This window comes from Pteropus alecto, unplaced genomic scaffold (assembly GCF_000325575.1).
Source record: "Pteropus alecto unplaced genomic scaffold, ASM32557v1 scaffold160, whole genome shotgun sequence".
Taxonomy (NCBI): Eukaryota; Metazoa; Chordata; class Mammalia; order Chiroptera; family Pteropodidae; genus Pteropus; species Pteropus alecto.
This window is the reverse complement of record NW_006429864.1, coordinates 4343049-4357942: the sequence shown is the minus strand read 5'-3', so window position 1 is coordinate 4357942 and position 14894 is coordinate 4343049. Positions and strand designations below refer to the sequence as shown.

The window sequence follows — 14894 nt, the reverse complement described above, 5'->3', positions numbered from 1 at the left end:
AATCTTAACCTGGATTCAGAAAAACTCCCAGCAAAATGAGCCAACGGCCAGGAAGAGGCTGCTAAGCAAGGGAAATGAGTGATTCAGTTCACAAACACAGATCAACAAAAAAGAAGGCTGGGAGAAAAGTTAAAAAACACTCACGCCCCATCATAAACCTTCCCTAATGTTGAATTTCACATGTTCTGATTCTTAATTTAAAACCTGAAACTTACCAAAGATCAGTAACAAAGAGCAAAGGTGTGTGTGTGTAGGTGGGAGGGTAGGAAGAAATCAACATGGTCTACTGTAAACTAACTAAAATACACAGAAAAACTTTACCTGGCCTCTCTCAGGAGGCCAGGCGAGAGAGCTAAATGCCCTTTCACAGCCAGCTCAAGTCATAAACTCAATACCCAGGGAATATTAGGTCAGCAAGGGCCTGACTATACACCAGCTGGTGTTACCACATCTTTCACACTTACCAGCAATAGTAATATCTTGAAAAACTTTGCCTCACAGGTCTTTTTATTACTTTTCCCAGTTGCTCAAATAAAGTTACACTCTACTTTAAGAAACCTGCAGTGGCTTCATCCACGATCACTCTTGGCACTACGAATGGGACCTGCTTAGTAAGCAGAGCTTCTAGGTGGAACTGCTGCTCCTGCAGGTTTGTGCAGCTCCTGTTGGCTTTGCAGGCTCTTCAGGGTGCCCCCGTATTCACCCACTCCATCTACGCAGTAGCAGTGTCGCCCCCATTTGACCTACAAAGGCAACAAGGCAATTTCCAACTGATACTTAGCATGGAAATTGCTTCTTGGTGATACCAGGTTTAAAACAGAAGAAAAAAGAAAAAAGAAATCTTATTCTACTGGGTTGGCGAAAGGGAAAACGTGAACACAAATATCTTTTCAGTCTCTATGGATCCTGCATGAGTTACAACTGAGTTCAGAAGTCTAATTTCTCTATATGAGCCCATATCCTGGTTGTCCAGTCACAGGAAGAACAGGTTCTCACACAGCTGGATGGCTGGTTCATGATGCAAGATTTGTCCTGACAGGAAAGCTAGCTTGTGGGCATACTTGCAAGGTGCTGGAACTCTGATGGTACCAGGCCAATTCCAGTACATGTGGCATAGTTTGAAAGTCAACCTGTAGGGCAAGAAGAAAATATGATTCTTATGACTCTTCACCTTCAATTTGGGGCATGATTATGTACTTATGGGTGTACACTTTCCAGCAAACTGGGGAACTAAGGAATACATGATGCAACTTTGTTTTTAACTTTTTTATATGAAGCAACTTTTGGGAATCATTATTTTTAAGTAGAATCATTTCTATTTCCACTATTTGTAATTCAAGAGGACATGGGTAAATTCTCTCACTCTAGGCTCCCCCACCCTGCCACCCTGCCTTTTTTTTTTTTTTTTAAATCAAAACAAGGAAAACAAGGAGGAGTTTTTTTTTGCCTCAAAAATAGGCTGCAGAAAAGTAAGTACCCCAGCGAAGTATTTATACCATCTGAGCTTAGGGGCTTTGGGTCTCATAATCATCCAGAGCAGATTTTAAATGTACGAATGCCTCAGAATTCTTGGGGGTGACTGGAAATCAGTATATTTTTTAAAGCTTTTCAAACAAATAATTTTAGTTTACAGCAAAGATTACCAATCACTCCTCAAAAAGATACCATCAGCATGAAAGACATAAAGAAACTCAAGACTAAATATTCCTGGAGGTGGGCAGTGACTCTACCTTACCAGGCCAGACAGATTTACGAGTGAGAAAGAGTGAGATACTGGTCAGCTCACCTCTGCATATGATCGGGACTCAGGTTTGCCGTGTTGAGAACACACACATAATGGGTAGGAATGCCACAACCCTGCCGTACGTGATGGGCAAGAAGGTAGAAGTCCACCCTAGTAAGGGAAGAGGACAAAGTAATGAGATGCTTGGATCTGGCTAAACAGAGATGGAAAAGATCTTGGAGATCATGGTAGCTCCTTCATCTAAGGCTCAGAGGGGTCAAATGACTGGCTCAAGGACACACAGGGACCAAACCATGATTAGAACTCAGGTCTCTTGACTCAACAGGCTATTCAAAAATGAGGGGAGAAACTGCCATTTCTTTGTGCAGCACATTAAGCACGCATGCCCTCAGGGTATGGTTCAATATTCTATACTTACCAGGTAAAAACTTTATTGTTGGTTTTTTGGGTTTTTTTTTCCCCGAAGAGTTTTCAAAGCTTTATTTTTTAACAGTAACATCTCTGAGGATTCCATTCCATATCTCTCCAGGCAACCTACCCACTCCATTACCCAGGGAATGGATAACTTTTGCAACCTAGTCTTGCTGAAATGCCATGTTTTGTCCACTTACCACTCACAGCTTGTTATTGTATGATCCACCACAGTCCCAGGGGAGGGGGTCACAAAGTGCTCAGTAGCAGCCAGGTACAGATTGGTACTGATTTTCTTCTGAACTACGAATACCACCATCTTGGGCTGATAATTCTCAAAAGCTTCAAAACACTTTTGTAGCTGAGGAATCTCATAGTTGGCAACTGTCTTTAGCTGGCCATCAGACACTCCATCACGGTACACCACAATCTTCTCTGGGAGACAGTGGTTCACCTGAAATGACACCTACTGAGGTGAGCATGGAGCCCTGGGGCTAATGACCACAGGCAGTGGGAGGCCCGCTCAGAGCACTGCCTGGAGACGCAGCAGGAGATCCCTTTGGCAGCTCGGCTCAAAGCTACCACGTCAGAAGGGCAGGGGGGAAAAGCTTCTTGTCATTTCTATACTTCCTCAAGACAGTGAAAGAGGCCTGGTACAGCAAAGGCATTATAAAATATGAAAACAAAATAAGCAAGTTATGAGTCACATGCATATGGCTCACACTCAACAGTGTGAACAAAGTTAGAAGGAATGGTAGGAAAACTATAGGCTGAATCAATCTTCCTTCTACTTGGATTTAATACTAATTACTGTCTAGGCCAAGAACAAGGTGAAGAACAAGGTGAGCCGTTAAAGAAATCCTACCATAGACCACAAGGCCCATAGATCCATTCTCCTCATGTTTTTATGTACCAGCAACAGCCAAAGTTGCTAACATGTGAAAGGGTCCTTTCCTAAATATCCTACAATCAGGTATAATGTGAAACATTTTTACTGTAAGTAATTAGCAAACGATCATGGTAAATTGTCCACAGATCCAAATCAAATTAAATGCTGGCTTGAGTCGGTTTGAAGAATCATTTTTTTTCTCCATTTAGAAAATAAAATTATGTTCTGGTTGTGTTCAATAGTTGGAGAATAAGATGTTCCATTTTAAACTAGAAGTTCTCTGAGAAGTGCTTTATTTAATTCAGTCAATAAGTGACAGTGTAATTCTAATTGAGTGTGACTCAATCTAGGTTTTTGTTCACAAAACCTAAATTATCATTGAATTAAATATGCCCATACTCTACATTCTTTATAGGCTACTCTACATGAAAATTTAAGTTTCATTTCAAAGAATCTTTTTTAAAATAATCACCTAGACTCTTTTTAGAGCTGAATTTCAGAATTTCAAGTGTTTTATAAATGTTCCTTTTTTTTTCTGAGAGACACCTCAAGTACTACATTCACAAACGTGTAATTCATCTTTACATTTCAAGATTAAAATTACCACCCCAGTTTGTAGCATTTTTTTGTTTCTGTGTTGTTTTAGGCCGTCTAACATCTATCTCACTTTTTTCGGTCGGAGCAGTTAGTTTCCTCCTGCCTCAAATAGGACAGTCTGGTGGGACTATTAATTGCGGTGCCTTCTAACCCAGGCTCTCTCGACCACAGCACTACTGACATGTGGGGCTGGATAATGCTTTGTTGTTGGGGGCTGACACTATAGGATATTTAGCATTATTCCTACCCACTAGATGCCAGTAGCAATCTCCCCCAGTCCCTAGACGCTGCCCACTGGGAGGACAAAACCGCCCCCAGCTGAGAACCATTGCACTAACTGAAGAACACAGATGACTCAAGCCACACCAACAGAATGCTCCTCACTTACTCTGAATCTTGAGCAGAGGACGAAAATCACTTGAAGTTTGATCCCTCTGGAGTGGTACCGCTTTAGGTCCCTGCTTCTGGAACTCTAGGAGCTACCCTGTCTCCTGTTCATTTCCCAGCTTGCTGCTCAACCTTCTCACCAGTCCTCTGAGACGCTCCATGACCTTAACAATTAATTCCCCTTTTGCTAACGTTAGCACAGTTCTGTGATTCCAAAGAACTCCAACTGATATGCTGTGTTAAAAGGTGGGTACCACAGGCACCTAGACCTGGAAGAAACCCTCATTTCACAGATGAGGAGACAGAGAGGAAGTACACTGGATCCACAGCCAGCTGGCCTGGGACTGAGTGTGACTCTGCTGCTCTTCACCTACAATCTTTTTCTTTTTTTTAAGTATGTTTGTTTGTTTTTTAAAAGCCTACAGCACCTGGTCTTTCTAAGTGGTCTCCCATCCAAGTACTAACCAGGCCTGACCCTGCTTAGCTTCCGAGATCAGACGAGATCGGGCGTGTTCAGGGTGGCATGGCCCTAGACCAGCTATAATCCTGAAGACTCGGTATCCTCAGCTGAAAAAGTAGAGATAAGTGACCACTTTATCTTCTTCTCAGGATTAAGAGGGACAAAGTAAAAAACTATATATTTTAAATATATGCATATATTTAAAGCTGTACACAAAAATTGAGACTGGGCTACATTAAGGAAGTAGAGATATTCTGAAGCACAGAGATGACACATAATGAGATCAATGGAGTGAAAAATAGGATCAAATTCATTTGAAGTATTCACTGACTTTAGAAGGCCAACCCAAATGTGAGGCCCTGTACTCCACCCTACGTGAGCTTCCAGTGAAAGGCCTGATTCCTATTATCAAGGAACTTAAAAGTCTAATTACAGTCAACAATGGTAACTTTTCTAGGTCATCTAGCCCATTCTCATCACTCCATAAATGATAAAACTGTGGTCTAAGGAGGGGTCAGAATATGTGACAAATGACAATATTGACATACAAATGTTAAATGTACTGCATATTATTAAAGTACTTCATATATGAAACAATAAATTAAAGAGTACCTTGAAAGCAGGATTGTGCTTGTTTGATTAGTATCTCTAACACTGGGTACAATGTCAAGGGTCAAGTAGAAAATAAATATCTGCTGAAAGTCTGAGATTTTTTTTATGTGTGGCTCCATTCATTCATAGAACACACACTTAATGTCCTCTAGATATGAGCCATTGTGCTTATCTTGGAAAATTAGAAAATTACTTCAATCCCATCCAAATATTCATGGAAGTCAGATTAGAACTGGGAGACAGATGCATAATGCAAATACTCTCAATACATTATAAATGACATAATTAAGGTTTAATTAAAATACTATAAGAACAGAGAAGTATAAGACATTTGTTCTCTGGAAAGAAAAGTGAACATTATGCCTCAGGAAAAGGCATGATGAAAGAATTAGGAGACAATTCAGTCAGCAAAGAAGGGTAAAAGAATTCAAGTAGAGCATGAGCAAAAGCCTAGATTGTGACCAGATAAGGGTTAAGCAAATGAATGACTGACCTATATGATCAATCCCACATTTAGATAATTACTCTGCAATGGTCTATAAAACAGATTGAAGGTGATTGAGAATGACTATTAGGAGATCACTTCCAGTTCAAGTTGTCAAAAGCTATAGATAACCTTCATTCCCATGGTAACACAAGAAAAATCAACATAATGTGAAAATCAGACATATATGTGTGACAAGCAAACACCAGCAGTTACATAAAGCCTGATAAACTGATTTCCAGAAAGAGGAGGCTTCGCAGGTGAGCAGTGAACTGAAGATTTCAAGGGACAAATGCCTGAAGTGTGTATGGGCATCAGGAAGAGGAGATCTGAGGTCTAAGGAAGTTTACCAGGTCAACAAGAGGCCAGACACACAGGATTCTGGGGAGACGGCTGAGCTGGAAGCACCAGGAATCTGTCTCCCCACCTAGATAATAACAACTGCATTGGCAGAATCTGTCTGATGTAACTATTTTGGAACTCTAGAGTCTGTTGAGAGCTTGCAACCTTTAAGGAAGACTTGGACAGTAAATTGCCATAAGACCAGCTCTTAGCACAACAGCAGCTCTCCAAACCTCACCCTCAGCTACATTTCAGGATCCTGTCCTACAAATATTAGGATCTGTGCTGACTGTTGATTGCTGCTTCTGATCACAGGAGTGTCGACAAAGAGGCTGGTGGCCACTGTTGTTGCACTTCCCCCTCCAGCTGAAGTGACTTCCAGGGGATTTAACAGACTGATACCCTTCCTTCTTCCTCTCCCCTTACTTTTTCTCCTTGTCCTCTTTTTGGTGTCAGACACTAAAGACTAGAACATTAAAAAAACAACTACATATATAGGGGAAAATTAGAAAGTGACCAAACAAGCCCAGGGAAAGGCTCACAAAAGACCTAAGAAGACCTTAAATTTACACTGCAAGCTGAACCCCAGCACAGACACAGCCTGTAATGATCAGAAAACAAAAAGAATAACAAGAAACAGCAAATCCCAGGGAATGAAGAGGATCTGATTTCCAGAGTTACCACATTATTAGATTAAAAAGTCCAGTTTTCAACAAAAAGTCACAAAGCATAGGGAAAAAAAAAACAGAAAAGAGTGGCCCATTCAAAAGAAAATATTAAATCAACAGAAATTGTTGCTAAAAAAGATCTGGTGGGAGGTATACTAGCCAAAGACTTTAAAACAACCACCTTAAAGATACTCAAAGAACTAAAAGATATGGAGAAAGTAAATAAAACAACGTATTAAAAAATGGAACTATCAATAAAGAGAAAACCTAAAAAGTAACCAAAAAAAAAAAAAATTCTGGAGCTGAGAGGTATCTTAACTGAAATAAAAAATTCACTAGATGAATCGAAAGGCAGATATGAGCAGGCAGAAAAATCACTGAACTTGAAAATCGGACAATGGAAATTATCAAATCTGTGGAACAGAAAGAAAAGACTGAAGAAAAGAGAAGAGAGACTAAGAGACTTATGAGATAGCAGCCAGTGGACCAACATACACATCATGGGAGTCCAAGAAGGAGAAGAAAGAGGCAGAGAGAATATTTGAAGAAATAGTGGCTGAAAACTTCCTAAATCTGATGAAAGACAATAATATAAATATTCAAGAAGCTTGATGAACTCTAAGATGAATTTAAAGAGACCCACAGAAAGACACATTATAATCAAAATTTCAAAAGCCAGAGATAAACAATCTTGAAAGCAGCAAGACAGAAGCAAATCATCACATACAAGGGATCTTCAAAAAGATCATCAGCAGCTTGCTCATCAGAAACTTTGGAGGCCAGAATGTAGTGTGCTGATACATTCAAAGTGCTAAAGGAAAAAACTCATCCAAAACTTACTTCTGACAAAGTCTTCCTTCAAAAACGAGAGGAAATTAAGACATTCCCAGACAAACAAAAGCTGAGGGAGTTTGTTACCAATGGACATGCCCTGTAAGAATGAGATGAAAGAACACCAGATAGTCATGTGAAGCTATGTGGAGGAATAAAGATCTCAGTGAGGACAAATATGTGGGCAATTATAAAATCAGTATTGTTGTAACAATGGTTTGTAACTATACTTTTTGTTTTCTACATGATTTAAGAAACTGCACATTAAAGAAAAAATTATTAGTCTAAAAACTAGTATTACTGTAACTTTGGTTTGGGACTATAAATCTTGAGACAAATGCATTTAAAAGAATTATTAGTTTATGTTTTGGGGCACATAATGCATAAAGATGTAATTTTGTGAACTAAGAACTGAAAGGGTAGAGAAAGACCCATAAAGGAGCAGAGTTTTTATATGTTACTGAAGCTAAGCTATTATAAAGTCAAATTAGAGTATTATAACTTTAGGATATTAAATGTAACTTCCATGGCGATCACAAAGAAAACAGCTATTGAACATACACAAAAAGAAATGAGAAAGGAATTTAACTACTTCACTACAAAAAAAAAAAAAAATCAAGCAAGCACAAATTAAAGTAGTAATGCAGTAAACGAGGGACAAAAAATCTATAAGGCAGTCTACGGACATGCCACCCCTATACACTGTTGGTGGGAATATAAAATGGTACGGCTACTGCAGAAAAGAATATGGCTCAAAAAATTATAAACAGCCTTCCCATATGATCAAGCAATTCCACTTCTGGATATATACCCTAAAAAACTGAAAGCAGAGTCTCAAAGGGATATTTGTACACCCATGTTCATAGCAGCATTATTCACAATAGCTAAAACATAAGAGCAACCCAAGTGTTCATCAACAGATGAATAGATAAGGAAAATGTGGTATATACATACAATGAAATATCATTCAGCCTTAAAAAGGGAGGAAATTCTGCAATACACTGCAACATGAATGAACTTAGAGGATATTATGCTAAGTAAAATAAGCCAGTCACGAAAAGACAAATACTGTATAATTCCATTTACATGAGGTACCTACAGCAGTTAAAAACAGAGAGAAAGTAGAATGGTGACTGCCAGGTGGGGACAGGAGGGGAGAACAGAGAGTTATTGTTAATGGGTAAAGAGTTCGTTTTGCAAGATGAAAAGAATTATGGAAATGAAAGTGATGACTGCACATTATAATGTATTTAATACCACTAAACCATTTACTTGAAAATGGTTAAGATGGCATATTTTATGTAAAACAGTTGGGAGGAAAAAGGAAGAAGAGTCCAGGAAAGCCATCAGCAATTGTGAGTACAGGAAGGGCAAGCTGAAATCTGGAAGATCCCCCAAACAACCATCACTTGCTCAAGATAACTCTCCACCCCAATCTCTTCCCAATCCTGCTGAGAAGAGGGAAGTAAAGGTGGAAGTGAAAAGCAGAAAGAACCCATACTCTTACACATTCTACAGCTGCCTGGGACTTCTGATGCTTTATAAAGGCGACATCGTGGCCCACTAATTCCCGCTTTAGGGTCAAACAACACCCATAATCAGTCTATCCCTATGTAATTGTAGCCACAGCCAGAGTGACACTGGCACGAGCAGGAGCTGAATTAACCAGAGCTGAGTTCAATCTTCTTAAAGCTCAGGCCAAACAACAGATGAACTTTCAACATCTGGTGATTACTCATCATGAGCAATAAAGCTGAGTCAAGAATGTTCTTGGGTTTTGATTTTCATACTTGAATAGAAGGAAGCACTGGCACTCAGACTCGTGTTAAGTTTCCATTTCAGGTGTACAACATAATTATTCAATATTTGTATATATTGTGAAATGATCACCACAATGTGTCACCGCACAGTTACAATTTTTTTTCTTGTCATGAAAATTTTCAAGATCTCTCAGCAATTTTCAAATATACGATATGCATTAACTATAGTTGCCATGCTGTACATCGTATCCCCATGACTTATTTTATAATTGGAAATTTGTTTCTTTTGACCCCCTTTACACATTTTGCCCACCTCCCCACCCCTGGCCTCTGGCAACCAACCACCAATCTGTTCTCTATATCTATGAGCTTGGTTTTTTGTTTTTTAGATTCCACATATAAATAAGATCACACAGTATTTGTTTTTGTCTGACTTAGTTCACTTACATAATACTCTCAAGGTCCATCTATATTGTTGCAAATGAAAAGATCTCATTTTTTACAGATGAATAATATTTCATTACACACACATTTTCTTTTCTATGGCTGAATAATATTCTATTATATATATACACACCACATTTTCTTTATTCATTTATTCATCAATAGATACTTATGTTGTTTCCATTCCTTGGTTATTGTAAATAATGCTGCAATGAACATGAAGGTGCATGTTTCTCTTTGAGTTAGTGTTTTCATTTTCTTTGGATAAATACCCAGAAGTGAAAATACTGGATCATATGGGAGTTCTATTTTTCATTTCTTAAGGAACCTCCATACTCTTTTCCATAGTGGCCACATCAATTTATGCTCCCAACGACAGTGCACAAGGGTTTCCTTTTCTCCCCATCTTCACCAACACTTGTTATTTCTTATCATTATTTTTAAGTAAATTTAAAAACATTAAAAATTTTGTTTTAACTTCTGACATGGTAATTATTGATAGATACATACCAACATAAACAAAAACTCAAATAATATTAAAGAATGCAAAGAGTTCCTTGAATCAAAAATTTTTGAGAACTGCTAAACTAGAGATATAAATCTAAATATTGATATTAATTAAATAAGCTTAAGCTGCCTGGGAGGCTTCAGGTGCTAGACCATGAATTCTGAGAAACCCTGCAACTGAAGATAATTGGAAAAGCTGGATGAAATACAAAAATATCTAGGTAAAGGCTTTAGATTTGGGTAGGATCAGAGGAGGAATGGGGATCCAGAAGAAAAAACCAGGGTTTTGAATCTCTTTTCTCCCAGCAGCATTTTCTGATTTTGCTGATTCCACAAAGGTACCTAAAAGGCTAGGAGGAGTTCAGGGATGCGTCTAAAAAAAATGAGATAAAATTTGCTAAACCACAAAAGTGACCATTTGAGAGTTTAAAATTCAAAGGTTTTTACATTTACAGAATTTTTCAACCACCACTATCTAATTTTAGAACCTATTCATCACCCCAGAAGGTAATCTCATACCCATTAGCAGTCAGTTCCTAGTACCCCCACCCCCAATTCCTGGAACGTACTAATTATTTTCTGTTTCTTTGGATTGGCTATTCTGGACAAAGAGAATATGTCATCTCTTGGGACTAAATAATTTCACTTAGCATAATGTATTCACAGTTCATCTATGTTGTAGTATGTAGCAGTCCTTTATTCCTTCGTGTCATCAAATAATATTCCATTGCAAGATATATCACATTTTGCTTATCCACTCATCAGTTTATGGACATCTGGACTGTTTCTGTTTTTGGCTATTCTGAATGATATTTGTATGAATATTTGTGCAAAAGTTTTTGTGTGGATATATGTTTTCAGTTATTTTGGGGTATGTACCTAGAAGTAGAATGGCTGGGTCATATGGCAACTCCATGTTTAACATCCTGAGGGACTGTCAGGCTGTTTTCCAAAGTAGCGCCACCATTTTACAATGTATGAGGGTTCCAATTCCTCCACATCCTTGACCACACTGTTATTATATCTTTTTAATTTTAGCCATCCTAAAGTATGTGAGGTGGTATTTCATTGTGTGTATGTTTTTAAATTAAGAGACTTTTTTAGATCAGTTTAAAGTTTACAAAAAAATTGAGAGAATAGCACAGAGTTCCTACCAACCTACACAGTTTCCCCTATTGTTACCATATGATATTAGGGTGGCACATTATTAAACTGAGAAATATTGCTACATTATTGTTAACTAAAGTCCACAGTTTACATTAGGGTTCACTCTTTGTGTAGTACATTCTTTGGGCATTGACAAATGCATTGTCAATGGTTTTAAATTGCAATTTCCTAATGTTATATTACATTATCTTTTTTATATGCTTATTTGCCACCTCCATATTATATTAGGGTGGCACATTATTAAACTGAGAAATATTGCTACATTATTGTTAACTAAAGTCCACAGTTTACATTAGGGTTCACTCTTTGTGTAGTACATTCTTTGGGCATTGACAAATGCATTGTCAATGGTTTTAATTTGCAATTTCCTAATGTTATATTATATTATCTTTTTTATATGCTTATTTGCCACCCGTATATCTTCTTTGGTGTGTGATGTCTCTTCAAGTATTTTCCCCATCTTTTAATCAGGCTGTTTGTTTTCCTGAGTTGTTTGGCCATTTTAAAAATGGGTTATCTCTTTGTTGTTGAGTTGTAAGAGTTCTTTATATATTCTGGAAACTAGACCATTATCAGATATATCAGATGAATGATTTGTCCCATTCCATGAGTTGTCTTTTCACTTTCTTGATGGTGTCTTTTGAAGAACAAATGACTTTAATTCTGATGAAGTCCAATTTGTTTTGTTTGTGCTTTCAGTGACATATTTAATAAACTGATGTGTAATACATGGTCACACAGATTTACACCATGTTATTTATCATCTAGAATTTTATAGTTTTAGTTCCAACATTTAGGTCTTTGATCCATTTGGAGTAAATTTTTTGAGAAGATCCAAATTCATTATTTTGCATGGGGATATCCAGTAGTACCTGCACCATTTCTGGAAAAGAATATTCTTTCCACTCTTGAATGTCACCCTTGTAGGAAAACAGTTTACCACAGGCACACAGGTTTATTTTTGGACTCTCAATTCCACTCCATTGATCTCTAAGTCTACTTCTACTTCTATGTCAATACCAGACACTCCATTGATCTCTAAGTCTACTTCTACTTCTATGTCAATACCAGACACTCTTGCTTAATTTAGCTTTGCAATAAGTTTTGAATTCAGAGTGTATGAGTCCTTCAGCTTTGTTCTTGTTTTTCAAAATTATTTCGCCTATTCTTGACTTTTTTTGCATTTCCACATAAATCTGAAAATCAACTTGTCCATTCTTGCAAAAAAAAAAAAGACTTTTGATATGGATTTCACTGAATCTGTAGATTAATTTGAGGAGTACTGCCATCTTAACCATATTGTCTTCTAATCCATGAACATGGGATGTCTTTCCTCTTATTTAGGTTGTCTTCAATTTCTTTCAATAATATTCTGCAGTTTTCAGTAATATCTTGCACATCTCTTAAATTTTTTCCTATATTATTCCTTTTTATGTTATTGTAAATAAAATTGTTTTAATTTCATTTTTGGATTGATCATTCCTAAGGTACAGAAATACGACAATTGTGTACGAATTTTGCATCCTTAATCTTGCTTAATTCACTTATTAGCCTGTTTGTGTGTGCATCTGTGCGTATTTTTTAGAGTTTTATATATACACATACATATATATATGATAATGTCACCTAGAAACTATTTCTTCATTTACAGTCTGAATGACTTCTGCCACTTTCTGGTGTTATTATTTAGCTTTAGTATCAGGATAACATTGGCTTCACAGTATGAATTGGGAAGTGTTCTCTCCTAGTTTTGGGAAGAGTTTGTGGAAGATTGGTACTAATTCTTTAAATGTTTGGTATAAGTAAAAAGTTTTAGTAGTTTGTGTCTTTCTTGGAGTCTGTCCATTTGAGTAATCTAATTTCTTGGCATAGTATTTTCTTACAATGCTTTTTATTTCTGTAGTATCAGTAGTGATATCTCCTTTTTCAATCCTGATTCCTAATTCTTCTATGTTTTGTAGGTGCTCTAGCTAAAGATTTGTCAATTTTGTTGATCTTTTCAAATAACCAGGTTTGGTTTCACTGACTTTTCTCTATGGTTTTTCCATTTATTTATGCTCTATTATTTCCCTTCTTCTGGCTTTGAGTTTAGTTTGCTCTTCTTTTTCTAGTTTCTCAAGTTAGAAGTTGGGTTAAGATTTTTTTTTTTTAATATAGTTGCTTATTGCTATACATTTCCCTCTAAACACTGCTTTACCTATATCCAAAGGCTTTGGTATGTTGTGTCTTTGTTTTCATTTATCTCAAAATAGTTTATTTCCCTTTTGATTTCTTCTTTGATCCCTTGGTTATTTAGAAGTATTGTTTAATTTCCATGTATTTGTGAAATTCCTAAAATTCCATCTCTTATTAATTTCTAATTTCATTCCATTGTAGTTTGAGAACATATTTTGTGATTTTAATCCTTCTAAATATATTGAGTCTTGTTTTATAGCCTGACATGTGGCCTACTGTAGACAATGTATCATGTACATTTGAGAAGAACGTGTATTTTGTTATTGGGTCAAGTGTTTTGTAGATATCTGTTAGGTTTAGTTGGATAATAATGTTGTTCAAGTCTTCTATTTCTTTGATCTTATTGCTACTTGTTCTATTCATTATTGAAAATGGAGTTCTGAAGTCTCCTATTATTGTTGAAATGACTATTTCTTTCCATTGTTTTTTTTTTGATTCACATATTTTTGGGTCTGTGTTGTTAGGTTCATACATGTTTATGTCTTTCTCATGAATGGACCCTTTGCCATTATAAAATGTCCTTCCTTGCCTTTAGTACCTATTGTTTTTCTTAAAGTTTCTTTTGTCTGATATTAGTGACTCCAGCTCTCCTTTGGTTATTATTTGCATGGTCTATCTTATTCCATCCTTTTACTTTCAACTTATTGTCTTTCAAACTAAAATGTGTCTCTTGTAGAAAGCAGACCTGCATATTTTCTGCTTAATCCATTCTCCTAATTTCTACCTTTTGAATGGAACATTTAATCCATTTACACTTAATGTAATTACCAATGAGGTTATATTTATGCCTGCTATTTTACTGTTTTCCACATGCCTTATATCTTTTTTGCCCCTTTAGTCTCCCATGACTGCCTTTTTTGTATTAAATAGACATTTCTAGTTACCATTTTAACTTCATGTTGTGAGTTATTTTCTTAGTGATTCCTTTGTGGAGTACAATTAATTTATTAACTTACAACGATCTCATCTGGCTAATACAAAATTAATTTTAATACTATTAAAAAACTTTGCTCCTACATGGCTCTACCCCCTCTTTTTATTTGTCATACAAATTACATCATTGTATTCTGTATGCATACCTACTCAGATGTATATTTACAGTTTTATGCATTTGTCTTGGAAATCACAGAGTAAAAGAAAAGTTATAAGTAAAAACACATTTTTGCTTCTTTTACATTTATATAGTTACCTTTTCCTGTGGCATTTACTTCCTCATGTGGCTATGAATTACTATCTGGTGTCATATCATTTTCACCTGAAGGCCTCCCTTTAGTATTTCTTGTAGGTCTGCTAGTGACAAATCCTCCCAGTGTTTGTTTATCTGAGAATATCTTAATTTCTCCATTTAAAAAAATG

General features: G+C 36.6%; 1 protein-coding gene and 1 non-coding gene across 3 annotated transcripts in view; both read right to left on the bottom strand.

Moving 5' to 3' along the window:
- Positions 1 to 670: 670 nt before the first annotated feature.
- PIWIL2 (piwi like RNA-mediated gene silencing 2) overlaps positions 671 to 14894 on the bottom strand; it is a 52210-nt gene continuing 37986 nt past the window's right edge. Inside the window, exons 20-22 of one of the 2 annotated variants that reach the window (XM_006904380.1) lie at positions 2356 to 2609; positions 1787 to 1894; positions 671 to 1130 (exon numbers count right to left, since the gene is read on the bottom strand). In XM_006904380.1, coding sequence (XP_006904442.1) covers positions 974 to 1130; positions 1787 to 1894; positions 2356 to 2609 — 519 coding nt within the window. In that variant the 3' untranslated portion in view covers positions 671 to 973. The remainder of the gene's footprint in view (positions 1131 to 1786; positions 1895 to 2355; positions 2610 to 14894) is intronic. The other variant, XM_025044408.1, reaches the window with a different exon arrangement.
- LOC112477209 lies at positions 4445 to 4563 on the bottom strand. Its single transcript, XR_003045355.1, has one exon. It is a non-coding gene; the product is annotated as a 5S ribosomal RNA (ribosomal RNA).